General features: G+C 37.2%; 1 protein-coding gene across 2 annotated transcripts in view; it reads right to left on the minus strand.

Moving 5' to 3' along the window:
* LOC142341861 (uncharacterized) overlaps nucleotides 1–16,258 on the minus strand; it is a 62,297-nt gene that overhangs the window by 45,343 nt on the left and 696 nt on the right. Inside the window, exons 2-4 of one of the 2 annotated variants that reach the window (XM_075393129.1) lie at nucleotides 11,102–11,249; nucleotides 7,725–7,848; nucleotides 3,371–3,749 (exon numbers count right to left, since the gene is read on the minus strand). In XM_075393129.1, the coding sequence (XP_075249244.1) occupies nucleotides 3,371–3,749; nucleotides 7,725–7,848; nucleotides 11,102–11,249 (651 nt within the window). The remainder of the gene's footprint in view (nucleotides 1–3,370; nucleotides 3,750–7,724; nucleotides 7,849–11,101; nucleotides 11,250–16,258) is intronic. The other variant, XM_075393130.1, reaches the window with a different exon arrangement.

Below are 16,258 nucleotides of genomic sequence, written 5' to 3' on the forward strand. Positions count from 1 at the left end.
ATAAACTTACAGATTGTTTTGACTCGGATTGAATTTTCTTTTGAAAACAATCAAGGCGCTCATTTTTTTACTTGTCAAACTGTCCACCCATGCAATTGAACCACCCATTTCTTGAACAAATAGTATTTAATTTGGACATCATAGCAACATTAAATTATAGTTTAAAGTTAATGGCTTATTAGAATGTCATATATCTAAAAAAAACAAAATTTAGACACCACACGCAAACCGTACAACATTATTCCAATGAGTCAACATGGTCCTACACGTTGTCAAATTAACTCAAGCTCATTGGTTGACAACATTGCTTTAGAGAGTCATTTCGTAAACCAAAACGTTTTTCTTTTTGAAACACCAATCGCCCCAGATCTTTTTGATACTCCTGGCATCAAAATTGTACACATATACGTAAATTCGAACCTACCAAAAAAACAATTTGACAAACGATACGATTTTGATGCTTTTTTATTTTATACTGGTTTGATTTCTATCAGTCTCTAAACTCTAATGAATGGCCTCACCTCTGAAATTATTTTATTTCAAAAGCAATACATAAGCAAGCTCCAGCAGAAAAAACTTTTGTTCGAAATGAAAAACTAAATTTTTGGTTCAGAACAATGGTTATTCAAAAACTGCTCAAATAAGGATCTCTAATAATTAGCATTTGACATCAAAAAGTATTGCCGCTTTTATGGAGGACAAAAAAGTTCAAAAAAACTTATTATTCCTTATATTTTAATCTTTTCCACAGTCAACTTGTAGATCCTGCCTCATCTGAAAGAAAAAAAATTGACAAGAGAACTAAGGAACCGTAGAAGAACCGGAACTTGAAAAAATGCCTCTGGAATTGTTTTGGTGATAAAATTAGTGGCCCGAGCCGAGGAAAAAATAAATCTCCTGAATTCCAAACTTTTTAATTCTAGAGAATTCATTGGTTCTTAAAGTTTCAAAAACAGAACCAATTGTACACGATGTACCACAACCCTAACAAGAATCCTTTTCTTTCAGGCATCTATCATGGTTTGGATCAAAAAAAAGTCTTCTGAACTTCCACCAAACAAACCCTTCGGTCCCTCATCTATTCCTACGTGGCCGCTAAAGGATGCTGCTCACTATTTTTTTATCAGAACCAATGCTTTCTTTTCAATCTTATTATATACGAAAACAACTCCAATTACAGCTTAAATGAGTAAGGTTACACCCCTATCTAAAAAAGGACCTACAGAAGTCGAAATTATTTACCGGCCAGTTTTAATCAAAAGTGCTGTATCAAAAATTTTTGAAAGCCTCTTAGCAGACCAAATGAAGGATCATCTAAATAAAACAAGATCACCAAAATCAGTTTGGTTTCAGAAAACAAATTCAGCAACTGACGCACTGGTACTATTGATACAAGAAGTTTGAAGTAAACTAATGAAAACGAAAGCATAGCTATAACCTCCTTAGACCTCTCAAAGCATTTGACTCAATTTATAACAATTTGCTCTGTAAACTAATAAAACATGGTTCTGATGAGAAGTCCAGGCTACTGCCTTCCAGAGTACACAATTATTCTATCGTTTGAAAAAGACTTTGATAAATAGTTATATTTCATCGATTCCGCAACCACAATTTTATTAAAATGCAATGAAAACAGCTTACAAGTTAAAATATAGAAAACGGAATAACTCGATAATTCAAATGTGGTCATGGAGAAAAGAAGTAAGTTGATCTTCAAGTAAATGAACTAAAGTTTTCAGAAAAACCGCTTGTTTAATATCTGGGTGTTTTTCTTGACAATAAAGCAACCTATCAATAACCTTGATAAATGCTATCGAGCAAAATCACACAAAGAGTACGAACATTATATGCCTTACGAGACTGTTTTCCTAAGAAAATACTTCAAGATTGTCTTGTGTTAAGTCATCTGCATTTCTCTGATGTATATCTGTGATTACTGATAAAGATCGCTCTTATTCGTCTTTGAGCATTTAAAGCTTGTTTTAACAGAAAAAAATGTCACAGCTCCCTGGAATGAAAAATAAAATAATTATTCCTGCGAATAATAAATATGCTGAATTACAGAACTACTTATTATACTAAAGAAGTTCTATTAAACTCGAATCCACCATTTTCGCCAACGGGAAATGGTGTGCCACTTGCCAATTCTATTGCCGTAAGCGCTGAGTTAAATGCACTACCTTCTCCCTATTACGATTATCTAATTAAGTGTTTTTGCTTTTCTCTTCATGTTGATGGATTTGGCTATAAAAAACATTTTTTCAAAATTTTTTTTAGCGTTGAAATTCGATAAATTATGAGGAAACATTTTTACTATAATGCTTCTTTTTCCAAATAATCAAGGGCATTGAAAAGTTTATAAAATTAACTCTGTGGTTTTTCTCGGTTCTTGGTAGGATTGACAAAGTTTTTCACGCCAACTAAAGAAACTATAACTTGCTTAAGGGAGGAAGTATAGACAAAAATTTTTAAAACATCATTCTACGAATCAATATACAACTAATTGTTTCGTCTTGTGCAAACCTATTTTTTGTTGGGAAAATGTCTTGTCTTCATATACTGTAGCTGCTTCTGCTCCATTTTATGATCCACTACTTTTTTGAAATTATTCAATTTTGGGTATGCATCTCAAAAGTGTTAAAACGGGTTACAGTCATTGAGTAATTAATTGAAAAATTTTGCTGTATTGAGCGCTACAGTTTAGGTATTCATTTTCAAAAACAACTTGTATATAACGCCATTAATAAGAAAGCATTGAAAGCTAAAAAATTAACAAGCGTAAGGGGCAGCAGTAAAACTTTTTTCCCTTTGTTATGGGTCTATTTAACTGTCTCTCCCTCACCCTGACCCGAATTTTGAAATTTGTCGTTTCATAAGCAATTGCAAATAACCGAATCTTTTTTCTTTTGCTAATAATAGTTTGTCTATTCTAGTAAGATACGATACTATTGATTACAAATATCACCACTATAAACTCTCAAAAAATATCGCATCAGTCACACAAAATCATTACTAATAACACGATTTTTTGTGGGAAACGTTACACTCGAGAAAAGGCCTAATTACGAAAGAATTCGCGTAAACTTGAACAATTTTCAGTGACATAAACTGATGATTTTCGCGGGCTTGGCGCAAACAAATCATTTATAATATATTGGTGTAAAATATCACAATTATATAAGGCCACTTCGACCACCTTACGAGGGAAATACAATTAGGATCTTTTCCATAACAACCGCCCCAACCCCCCCCCCCCCATTACGCTATGCATCCCCACTCCCCGATGACAGAGCTCGTGTCATTGCAGAGTAAATCATGTAAAAATACGGCACGTGCGGTTGGACGGTAGATTCAGACTAGATAACATTACCAATTCCGTAGACGTGTTGTTCCTGGAGTGAACCATTCCTTTGCAGCTGGGCTACAGTTCCATTCCGATGGTCGCCACTGCTGTCCAAGCTACCCATAGAAGTATAGTGGTGTGAATTAGCACCACTGTTCGTTCTCATAACCCCTTGTGTCGTGGGGGGTCCCCCAGATGTCGAGGTAGATGAGAGGGGTAAGGAGGAGCCAGAGGCTGCACTTCGCTGTGAGGTATGTCTGGACAGTTGAGTAGAGCCGGTGGGGCTGGTGTCACTGACGACAGTCTCGTGGAATATTTGCATGAAGTCTTTTTTGGAGATGTTATTGGTGTGAAGAGGGATTAGAGAGTCCACTATCGTTTGAGTGTCGGCTGCAGACAAGTTGTACTAAAACGGATCAATTATCCCAAAAACGGAAATCACCTTAACAGAGCCATAACAGAATCTACAAAACCGCCTACGGTCACACTAATGTCGTACCATTCCTTGGGTCGCAAGAAAGTCTGGTCATCGGAGACCAAAGATTGAAAACAGTCTGAACAGAGGTATCCAGGGTCTGACATCTTAACACGGATGAACAGATCTTAAAACCACATAGGGTGAAATCAAGAAGTCGTGGTCGATAACACGGGTCAAAAGAGTTGAATTTTAAATCAAATTTGGATATGAAACTATACAAAAAATAGCTCGTATTTATAGTATTTATCTATGCAAAAAAATACAGAGAAGATATAGATTAGCTAAAAAAATATTTTAAATGATTGACATGTGAATAGATCTTAGTTCCGAATCCCGGATAAGATAAGATTTTCTATTTTTATCAAAATTTCATGAGAATCATATATGGCCTAGGTACCATCGGGTTCATTAGTTCGAGGTCATTGGATGTGTTAGAATCAGGTTTCTATTGGTGGGAGAATTTACTTTTGACATATGATTGATAGGTCAATAAGATAAGGATACCGCCGAAAAAAAATTGAGTTTAGTTTTGTGACCATTGCTTATCGACATAGCAAAAAATTTCGTCATGTAAGTTCTTCTTTTTTTGTTTGAAACTTTAAAAAAAAACTTCTAAATTTCTTGACGTTTTTTTTTTGAAACCATCACGTCCTCCCTCCTTTTTAAGCCAGTTTGTGGGTATAGGTTTTCCAAATCTGTCCGGCTGTTTTCTGTTTCTTGATGAGGTTCATGAAGGCTCTGGTGGTTCAGATTGTTGATGCTCTGCAGATGTGCCTGCACAAACTTCATCTGCGCGTGAAGGTCCCACATCTGTGTTCTGAAGTTGTGGTTCTGATTGAGATATGGTCTCCTCCATTGATAGTTCAGTTTTCACATTATCCTGGTCGAGTCTCGCATTTTGGTTGTCGCTCACTAGAATAGTCCATGCTGAGTTATCGGGCTGTATGAACGATGTGTTCAAGCCCTTCCTGATGATGAAGGTAGCAGGAACTGCTTTTGTCTTCTCATTGGCCATGAATAGAGTGGGTTCACACAAGTCGAAATGTGCTATTGCTGGTAGTCTCACTCTGCGTCCCAACAAGAGTTCAAATGGAGTTTGCTCCTCGTCTTTGAGTGTTGCGATGTGTTGAGACTCCATGCTTGAAGTGCCCGCTTCACTGTCTGAACTGCTCTTTCAGCTAGCCCATTAGCTCTTGTATGATAGACGGGTGATTCCTTTTTCCTTATTCCCATTGATTCACAATATTGTTTAAGGTAACCGCTAACAAAATCAGGACCATTATCAGATAATAAAGTTTTTGGTTAACCGAATCTTGTAAATATTGGACTAAGCTATACCTTAACTATTTCTGATCTCCTATTTCCCGCGGGGAAAGCATCTATCCGCTAGGACCCGCATCGGCTTCTGGCCACGTAGAGACTTTTTTCTCAGGCTAGGCCTGTTCATTTGACAATTCTTACATTAACTAATAAAATGCTGAACGTCTTGGATAATGCCAGGCCGCCACGCTGTCATTCTAACTGATGCCTCAGTTGCTTTCTTCCACGGATGTGTCTCATGCGCTTTTGCCAAAAACAGGTGTCGCAGTTTGGGTCAAATGAAAGGAACAACGCCTCGAAAGACAATTCCATTGTGTTTGGTCAGTGCATCTTTGTGTTGTTCGAATCCTTTTTCCACTTCTGAACACTGTTTCCAATTGCCGCTTTTGATTCGTTTCATTATGTCTTGGAATAGTCTCTTTGTTCCAAGTTCTGTTTTGGTTTCCAATTGGGTCACCAAATCACTCTGAGCAAAGTAAACGTTTTTGATTGCGGAGCCTACTCGATCGCTGTCGGATTCGTCTTCGTCAAAATCCATTCTGTTCAATGCATCTGCGGGGTATCTGCTCTCCTGGTGTGTCATTCAACTCATAGTCGAAGCCCAGAGGAGCTTTTGCCCATCTTGTGATTCTAGCTAATGCTGTCTTCGGGATCTCCTCGTCTTGTGCAAAGAGAAATTTGAGTGGTTTATGGTCTTTCTGTAGGGTAAATCGTTGTCACAAGAAAGTATTATTTCAATCATGTGACCACAAACACAATTGCCAGTGCTTCCCGCTCTATGTTTGAGTAGTCATACTCCGCTGGAGTCAACTTTCTTGATACATATATCACTGGATGTCCTTCTTGCAAAAGAACACCGCGAATGGTTTTTTCAGAGACGTCAAGAGTAACTGTTGCTTCTTTTTGTAAACTGTATGGCTGTACAAGTGGGTTAGCACATAATTCTGTTTTTGTCTTCAAAGGCTTTTTGTTGCTTTTTGCTCCATGAGAAATTGCTATTTCTCATGTTATTGAAGGATAGCAGTTTTGTTGCAAAATCAGGAATCATTCTTTCGTAAAAATTTGCTAGCCCAACAAACTATTCGAGTTGTTGGTTGTTAGTTGGTGCTTTTGCATTTTCTATTTTTTCAACATGTTTGTGATCTGGTGCTATTACCTCCTTCGAAATGGAGTATCCCAAGAAGGTGACGCTATCGACTGGTTTTGAGTTAGATTTTTTCTCATTAATAGTAAATTTTTTTCACGTAGTCGACTTTTGACTGAAAGCATTCTCTTGTCGAACTGCTCCTTGGTAGTTCCATACACCAAGACATCGTCTTGAAAGATCACAACGCCCTCGATTCCTTTGAGTGTTGATTCGATGCAATTCTGGAAGATTGAGGAAGAGTTTTTCAATCCCTGAGGTAGTCGGCCTATCTTGAACAGTCCCTGAGATGTGTTGATTTTGCATATATCGTTTGTCTCTTCGTCAAGTTCAGTTTGAGAGTACGCATCTGAGACGTCAATTTTGCCAAAGTAAGAGGCCCTATGTAGGTTGTGGAAGATCGTCTTCATGTCTGGTATTGGGTAGTCCTCGTCCATGACCTTGCCATTGATATGCACTTTCAAGTCCATACAAAGTCTCAGTTCTCCACTCTTCTTTCTCTGCCACACGACTGGAGATGCATTAGTGACACCTCCTGGCTGTACCAGTTTAAGGATTCTCCGTCTGACCATATGTTCCAGCTTCTCTGTGACCTTGTCTTAAAGAGGTAGATGTATTTTTTTGGCTTTGCAGAACATTGGCTGTGATCCTGGTATCAGCTTTACATGAGATCTGTAACCCTTCACAGCAGGTAGGTGCTCGGTTTTGATGTTTTGATGAAATAAAAACTTGCAAAGTTTTTGCTTGTGCATCAAGAACTTCTCAGTTCAAGTCAAGATCCTCCGCTGGGGGATTGATGTTCTCTTTCCAGGATTAGATACCAGACAAAAATCATCTCTGCGCAGACACAAATGACCTCTGGTCAGGTCTCAAACGGGCTCCGAACTTTTTCTGCGCTCGAAGTGCGCTTGAACATACCTCTGTCAAAACTCAAGTGCGCTCGAATTCACTTTTGACCAGAGTCACATGCGTTCAAAATTATCTCTAATCAGACAATCCCAAGCTAAGCTCGAAATGGTCTCTGATCAGGCCCACGTACGGTGGGAGTTGTTTGATCAGAATATCGATAACCATGATTAAGTTTTTCGGTATCCGTACAACAATTTAATTTCAGTTTAATTGGAACGTCTCGCCTACAGAAAACCGAAAACATTGCGCACTTTTTCATGCCATCATTGCAAGATTTCAGCGCAATCGCTGAGACTGGTCACATTTGTACCAAATACTTCTTTGTCAACAGGTGTTTCAACAGGTGTTTTAAGTTTCTTTCAAAGGGGACCATCTCAATTAACCAAAACTGATTTACCAAAAAAGATATTTAAAACTGATCAGTAACATTTCAGTAATAATGTTACTCTGGCCCTGCACACTGACCCACATGGTCCAGTGCTGATCAGTAATATTTCAGTGATGATCATTCTATTACCCATAATACTGACCCTCATGACGTAATCGCTAAGTTCCGCCCGCGTGATGTAGCCCTTGTTGGCCACGTCTATTCTGTCGAACACGTCCACACTCATGATCTTAGGTGTAAACAACTCACGGCAGCATGAACTACTCCTGAAACACAAGTGCTGGTGTTAAGAAAATAGCAAAAGAAATTCAATGATAAGCAATTAGCCAATTTTGACTAAAATTGGCCATGATTTGAATTTCTCCTTCGAACTACTGCCAAATAATTTGACAAAGTGGATTCAAGTTTCATTTCCCGGGGATGACTCAAAAGCTGCATTCATTGATCATTAACTCTATGTGCTAAATGAAGATCACCGAAGGGAGTTGCCTGTTGCCTGTTGTTTTCTTGTGCTAGATGTGATGCATTTATTTTTTGTGTTGTTTCTTTGAATTAAAATTTCATCTGCTTTCGTGAATTTCTTGTCTTAACACTTAGGACTAGGACAGGATCGTTGTTTTTTGTTATCAAACTAGAATAGGAATGGACTTTCGCGGTTTTTTTGTTTAGTATCGATTAAGGAGCAAAAAAAAACTGCAAAATCTGTTGCTAATCTTGCAAGATGTTAATTGCAAGAGGATGTTAATCTTGCAAGAAAATCTTCCAAGTTTTGTAAATCTTGCAAGAATTTGCAAGAAAATCATGCAAGATTATGCATAATCTTGCAAGATTAACATCCTGAAGTGACTAAGTGAGCAAAAAATTAAGTTGAGAACTAAGCTTATATTGCGACAAAAATGCAAAAAATGGTTCAAACTATCGAGTTCAGATTATGGTTCAAGAGTTGGTTGGAACTCAATTGTAACAAAATAAAGTTGATTGGAACTCAAATTTAAAAATATTAAAATAACTTTTTTATATAGATAGAACTTTGATGCCACAATTAACAACGTGTTCTGTTAACCATAAAGCAGAAGGGCTTACAAAATTGAGAGGGAAATGTTAAATTTACATTTTGAAACCTGCGGCTATAAAGTAATCGATAGTCAATTCAATAAACAGATTGAGCTAAGAACCCTAATGACGCACCCACACCTCATAATAAAACAGTTTTTACAAAAAATACAATCAAAAGCTGGGCAGTTTGGCTAGAATTAGCATATGTGATTTGGTTTTCCAAAACAGGTGGCGTTTCACTTGATACAAAAATATTTTAATTTTTTTTAGCTTTAAATACAATAAAAACTCTAAAAACAAGAAGCATAATAAATTTAAGAGGCTAATTTATGACAAATTAGCTTACGAAATAAATGACTTAAACAAGAAAGCTCAGCTTTATTCCCAACAACTTGAGATATTTTCTTATGTGACATTGAATTAGAAGAATGCTTCGGTAGCTTATATATCCATATATACCTGTGACGTCGAATAAAAAATCTCTCCGACGCACCGTAGGCAATAGTAATAGTTTTATGTTGTAGTTTTGGTTTCAGCACTCAAAGAAGGTATATATTATAACTACAATAAGCAAATACTATATCCGAATTTGTATTATGCACAAAATCTAGGAAATTCAAATTCTTGATCAAATAAATCAAATTGGATAGCACCACAAGCTGCGCACAAACCAAGTCAAAACACAGAGAGTGAATTTTATTAGAGAGCATTTAAAACCTCCTAAATAATTGTTTTTGCGTAGAAAGACAAAACTTTCATCAACGGTGATTTGACGTCTTTTTAATATAATCAAAATGCGTTCACTAAAAAACTTGAAGTCAAAAGCTGGGAAAGACGGAACAGTTTCAGTCCAAATTGTCTCAAATTGCTTTGTTTTAAAACAACAAAGCTCTAAGCAGCAGGAAGGAAAACAGCAAAATGGAGAGAAAAAACTCAAAAACAAAATTTAAAAACTAGATTGTTAGTTTTGAAAAACGTGTCGTTTCTAAGCAGGTAGTCTCCATGAGCATAAATGAAGCTGAATTAACTAAAAAGTGCCTCTTTTGAATACCAATTGTCATCAGTAGAGGTAATCAGGCAAGGGGCCAAAGAAAACTATGAATAGAGGAACTAGAACAAAAAAGTCGAGTTTTTTAAAACAATTTTTTTGAAAATTATCAGATTTTTTAAAAACATTTCACACAGTTGATGCATAGAAGAAACAGAAATTGTTGTTGCTTTGTTAATGACAGTATTGAAGAAGCTAATGATTGAAAATGGTGATAAAAATTGAATCAGCAGTCAAAGCACGGCAACTCTCAAAAGTTTGTGTCCTCTCATATCTCAAAAATAGCCGTCGAGGCCCAGCGATTGTTGTCTTTTGTTACCTGTGTTGCTCAGAGAGCGATTACTCGCTGTCCTATCTGACATGCTGCTTCAAATTTGACTAACAATTGACCTCAAAATCATCAAAATTTATCAATATTTATTTTAAAAAAGACTGTACCCAAAAACAATCTAAATTATATGAAAGCTGAACTCAATAATAGCATACTAAGTACTCGGATATACCCCTACCAATTTGTTCCCGTTGATTTTTTTAAGAAGACGCACATAGGAAAGAATTTTTGTTCCGGCAATCCAGCTGATCAAAATCTAAAATATGACGAAAAAAGTATCTAATTTTTTTTTTCAAATCTCTGTGTAGACTAAAAAAGTAGGAAATGCAGAATGAGTCATTCTTCACTAGTGTTCAGTCAACTTTACTGGCGGTCAAAAAGCTTGCTATTACTAATACTTAAATTTTGTCTTAAATTTCAGGTTCGATGTAAAATATCTTTATAATTTTTTTTACTTTCAATTTTTTTTAACAAATAACCCTTGATAGACAGATCTGTAACGATTTTCTGCCTGTTTATTTTACAATCTGTTTATAACAGTCTGAAAAAATTATATAAGAAAAACTGAACGTTGGATAAAAAGTTAGGTTAACACAGGTAGGGGACGGGTCAAAACTTCTTAAAATGTCCAAGTTGGCTAAAAATGTGGGAACAAAAAGAAAACTAGCACAAATTTGAAGACTTTTATTATTTATGTGTGACCCAGTTAAACAAAACTCTATATATTTGGTTACTTGATACGGTTCATTGTAAAAAATAGTCGTGATATTTACAAACTAACAAGATCTTCGCATAAGTTTGAAGATAAATCTTGTCATTCAAAAGGGTCCGGATTTTCTCGACAAAATTGAGTTGTATTAGAACGATCTTATTGGGCTCAGGTGTTTGTGTCAAAACTTGACATGGACCTTGGATAAACGCCTAAATTCTTTAAACACATGCAAAGATCCTTGTACCAAGAACTTTTTCTTGAACCAAGAACGCAAAGATCCTTGTGAATTGTACCAAGAACCTTTTCAAATTATCTTAAATAAGTTCAAGTTATTGTTCGACTGGGTAATTTGCGTAGTTTTTAGACAACGACCTGTCAATGAGCTGAGTTCGCGTGTCCGGTTCTGTGGAAACAACTCCAATAGTCTTCAACAGGGGTTGAGGTCCGAAAGGTTCTCGTAATGGTATCCAACTATCACTGGAACTATTGCAACCTGGGGGCAATGGCCTATTCTGTTCAGCTATAAAAAGCAAAATCTATGCTGATAAAAGTTTGATAATAAATTAGTCGAGATGTTTAATCTGCTTGCTTTGTATATGTTCATCTATTTATGTATACAATTTCTTTTGCACATAGATTAATTCATCGAAGCGCGGCAAAGTCGTAGATAAAAGCGATGAAAATTTTCTGACTGAAAACTAATTTTTCAATTAATGGCCTTTGAATCAAAAACCAAAATTAGTAACTTTCAATGCTCGCAGCTAGTATACATTTGTGTAATCAAAACAATAAACAAAACTGATTTAAAATAGCTCTTATGGTAGAACTAGAAAAAACACACGAGCTGAAAAATGAGCAGCCGTTTTCATGCAGTTTAAATTATGTGATCTTCAAATGGTTTTGCATGAGGCCTGGAGTACAGCCTGCAATTGTGGGTCTAACCCGTTTACTAAGGTGGGCTTAAAAAATTAATGTTTAAGGTTGCAAGTGTGTGTGTATGTGTATGTGCGTGCGTGGGTGTGTGTGTTTTGTGTGTGTGTGTGTGTGTGTGTGTGTGTGTGTGTGTGTGTGTGTGTGTGTGTGTGTGTTGTGTGTGTGGTGTGTGTGTGTGTGTGTGTTGTGTGTGTGGTGTGTGTGTGTGTGTGTGTGTGTGTGTGTGTGTGTGCGTGTGTGTGTTGTGTGTGTGGTGTGTGTGTGTGTGTGTGTGTGTGTGTGTGTGGTGTGTGTTTGTGTGTGTATGTGTGTGTGTGTGTGTGTGTGTGTGTAATTATGCGTTTTTTGTGTGATGGTGTGCGTGTGTGTGTGTTTTGTGTGGTTTTGCGTGTGATTGTACGTCTTTGTGTGTTTGTGTGTGTGTGTGTTTGTGTGTGTGGTGTGTTTTTGTGCGTGTTTGAGTTTGTGTGTGTGTGTGTGTGTGTGTGTGTGTGTGTGTGTGTGCGGTGTGTTCGTGATTGTGCGTCTTTGTGTGTTAGTGTGTGTGTGTGCTGTGTATATGTTTGGGTGTGTTTGGTTGTGCTTGTGTGCGTTTGTGTGAGTTTGAGTGAGTTTGTAAAATTTTTTGAAGTTGTTTAGTATTTGTACATCACGCTGAAAAATTATTGCAGATCAAAGCATTTTTCTATTGCAAAAACGAAACTTTCCGTTTGTGCCCACCCCCCCCCCCCCGGCTTAGAGGGTGCGTATTATTTGCAACCCCCCGACGCACGTGCTATTTTTTACATAATAATTTACTAAGTAATGACACGTGCTCTGTAATTGGGGGCGCATAACGTACTGGGTGGCACGAACGGAAAAGATCCAATTTTTTCCTTTTTGAACCCTCAGTTTAAAGGGTGCACATTATTTACGATGTAAGGGCGCGTGCTCTGTAACTATGGTGCATAGATTACCAATTAGCCGAAGCAGAAATGATTCAGATTATTTTCTTGGGTTCTACTTCTTTTCACCCCGATTTATTTAACCCCCTATAATTTAACCCCGTATATAATCACCCCTCAGTCATTTAACCCCGCAATTTATTCACCCCGAAATCGGTTTAACGCCGAAATCTTTTATCTATTTCGGCATCCAAAAGAACAATTAGCAAAGCTAAAGTTCAAAGGACTTAAATAACACAAAACTACTGACCTTCAAGAGTGCGGCATTGAACAGCTTGCGTTTGTTTCAAATCAAAGAATAATGACGAAACTGCTTTTTAGAACAATGCCTTTGATCGAAAAAGAACACTTGACAAGTCTGACCTCTTTTATGTTGCACTTTGATTTGAATCAAAAAAGTTCAAAAACTGTCCTAGTCTAGAAGACGGAAAAACGGGTACTTTTCAAATGAAAGGATGAAAGCTAAATTTTAAAACGAACTTTCTGAGCAGGCATAAATTAGCAATTCAAAACAAAATTCAACCGTGTATTTAACAGAATTTCCAATGAAATCCAGATTGATATTTTTGCTAGCAGCTACGCTGTGCAAGCTTCATATCTAAATGTTGCAAAACTGTGTTCCCAATTAGGGGTCCCATCATAGGGTTAACGCCCGGGATCAAATTCCCCAATGAGTCACGATATGAGGCTTCGACGTAACTCCGTGAGGACGCAAGGAGGGCGCCAACTCAAAAATATTAAGATGGATTTCGAATTTAAATTAACACAAAAACAAAAATAATAAAATACACGATAAATACACAACTAAGTCAAACTGGCAATAGCCCTGAAAAAATGGATATCAGTTTCATCCCTGTAAATTTGCATCAAGTTTCGCACTTTCGCTTTCAAATTCTCATACTTCTTCTTCTTTGGGAATTTGTGACCGGATGAGGCATTCAAAAAGTTTAATTTTTGCACCGCAGCGTCTTTTTGTAAATTAGTCAAAAGTTTCCAAATTCCGGGATGGGATCCGCTGAATAAGGCTTGTATCCCATAATGCCAGCCCTCAACAGCATTGGTTGTTCTGGCAATTCCCTCAATGGCTGCGTCTCTTTGATTCCATATTTGTGGGGGGAATGTAGCAGGACGGTTTAATAGTGGACACTTGATATAATTTGTTTGGAAATATAAACAAAGCTCGTCTATTTTCTCAATAACGAAGCTATCCAAATTCTGCTGATCCGCCACATTCGTTATTTCCTCGACAATCAATTCAAAAGATTTTTCTATTTGCTCACTTCTTTCAAAAGCTAGAGCAGGGATCATTTTAAGCGCCAGGGCCACTTCATGATTTTCTGACACCAGCTTTTTTTAGTCCAAGTTCTCCAATTTTTCTCACTATGATTGTGCTCACCGTTCACGCGAATGAGTTGGTCATCTTTTGTTAAAGCGGAAACGCGGCGCTTGTAACTTTGATATTTTGAGCAATTCCAGGCAGTGGTAAACTTATTTAATCTTTTAACATAAAACTCATGCCCCTCTACAACTAATTTTTCTTTGTTTTTTGAAGAAATAGTAAACTCAAAGTCGGCAGTTATCATGCTGAATTCAAAATGCAATAAAACAAGAAATGTTCTTGAGTTACATCCAGTTTTCAATTGCTTTTAATTGCCCCATTAAGGATTAGTTGAGATAACTAATTCGCTAATTGTTATAGTTTTGCATTAAACTATTGTGTCGTTTGCTCTATGTCCCTGACAATTATGATCCATGAATTTACAGATTAAAATCGGGGTGAAATGATTGAGGTGTGAAAAGCATGTTCACACCTCAGTCATTTCACCCCGATTTTAATCTCCATTAATTAAAATAGAAATAATTGAGGCTTAATTATCTTCAATTATAGGAAGCTTAAAATCGGGGTGAAACAATATAGGGGTTAAATAATTGAGGGGTTAAATGATGTAGGGGTTAAAAAATCGGGGTTAAAATAGAGGGGGTTAAAAGAATAGGGGTGAAAAAACAGGACACCTTTTCTTGAAATTTTCAACCTGCACAAGGAAATCTTTCTTTATAAACACTAAAGTGAATTTTTCCACTTGCTCCCCCATCTTAGTGGGTGTACAATTTTTGCAACCCCGACTCACGCGTGCAATTGTTTAAGAAAATGAATTATTATGCCTAAGTGCTCAATTGGCAATCGGTTGCATAAATTATTAATGGAGGGGGCACAAACGGAAAGGAATCCACAGAAGTGAACAACTTCCGCTTTTTTTCTAAATTGGAAGTGTTGAATATTCGATTACTACTTTCAAAAAGACAGCGTTTTTGCTAATTTCATTAAAAGGTTGGAATCTTTTCCATTTGTGCCCCCCAAGTATGTTATGCACCCCGAATTACAGAGCACGTGTCATTACATGGCAAATTTTTATGTAAAAATATAGCACGTGGTTCTGGGGGTTGCAAATATTATGCGCCCAAAGCTGGGGGTGCACAAACGGAAAAGATTCAAGGATCTTTTCCGTTTGTGCCCCCCCAGTACGTTATGCGCCCCCCAGTTACAGAACACGTGCCATTACATAGTAAATCATTATGTAAAATATTAAACGTGCGTCTTGGGGGGTGCAAATAATATGCGCCCACTAAGCTGGGGGGGGGGGGGGCACAAACGGAAAAGATCCAGATTCAAAAATAGTTACACTTGTCAGACGCAGAAGTCTAAGTCCAGTTGTTCAATTTTTTGTAAAAAACTTTTTTTTGGTTTATTCTTTAAAATTTGTAGGCTATTTTTAATTATTACTTGAAGAATTTGAAAAAAATCCGTCACAAACAAATTGGCAATTACGCTCGGGGATCGCAAAAGGCGCCACTAAGTTGTGGAGGCAAAATAGCAAATTAAACGTAAACAAATTCCATGTAAACATAGGCTTAAACGTTCGGATCTATTCTGTTTCGTCCGCCCAATTTAGGAGGCATAAAATTATTACGCCCCCAAGCAAAGTGTTAAAAAACAACACACAAACTGACTTCTAAGCTGGGGCGGGGGATTTAATTAGAAAATAACCCATAAAGTGTCATCTTTCCCCAAATTTAATGGGATCAATTATGTTTCGCCTCAGCAATGTTTTGTATGCCCATTATTTTTTTTACATGTTGCACGTTTTTTGTAAAAAATAGCGGGTCAGCTTGGAAGAGCGTAAGTGTTTTATGCTCAATAAGCTGGGGGAGGGGGGGGGCAGATTGGTTTCAGAGTGGCGTGACAGCCGAGAGGTAAGGTGTGTGATTCAGAGGGATTCATGATTGAGAGTTTAATCCCCTGCCTCCGTGAAGCTGTCTATGCGAGGATGAGCTCTTACTTAACCATAGCTTCAGGTTGACCATAGCCTGACCAATGTGGGCTGCAATGATGGTACTACGTGAAAGTTTCATACGCAAAAAAAGTGGCCATAGTCACCAAAAAAGCAAGCTGCTCAAAAAGAACAGTCTGAAATGTGTGGAATAATAAGAAAAAGGGCAGCTGAGAACAGGCCGCTGTAGCCGAATGCTGTTCCGTTGCGATTACGCAGGAACCAAAATTATTATTTTTATTATTGTTATTACCCGTCAAAACTATTAAGAGTGGAGTAAGGGTAAAAAATCTAACAGTGTATTCAAAAAGTAAAAAAAAAAT

The sequence above is a fragment of the Convolutriloba macropyga genome, chromosome 6 (genome assembly GCF_964194025.1).
Source record: "Convolutriloba macropyga chromosome 6, txConMacr16.3, whole genome shotgun sequence".
NCBI lineage: Eukaryota > Metazoa > Xenacoelomorpha > Acoela > Convolutidae > Convolutriloba > Convolutriloba macropyga.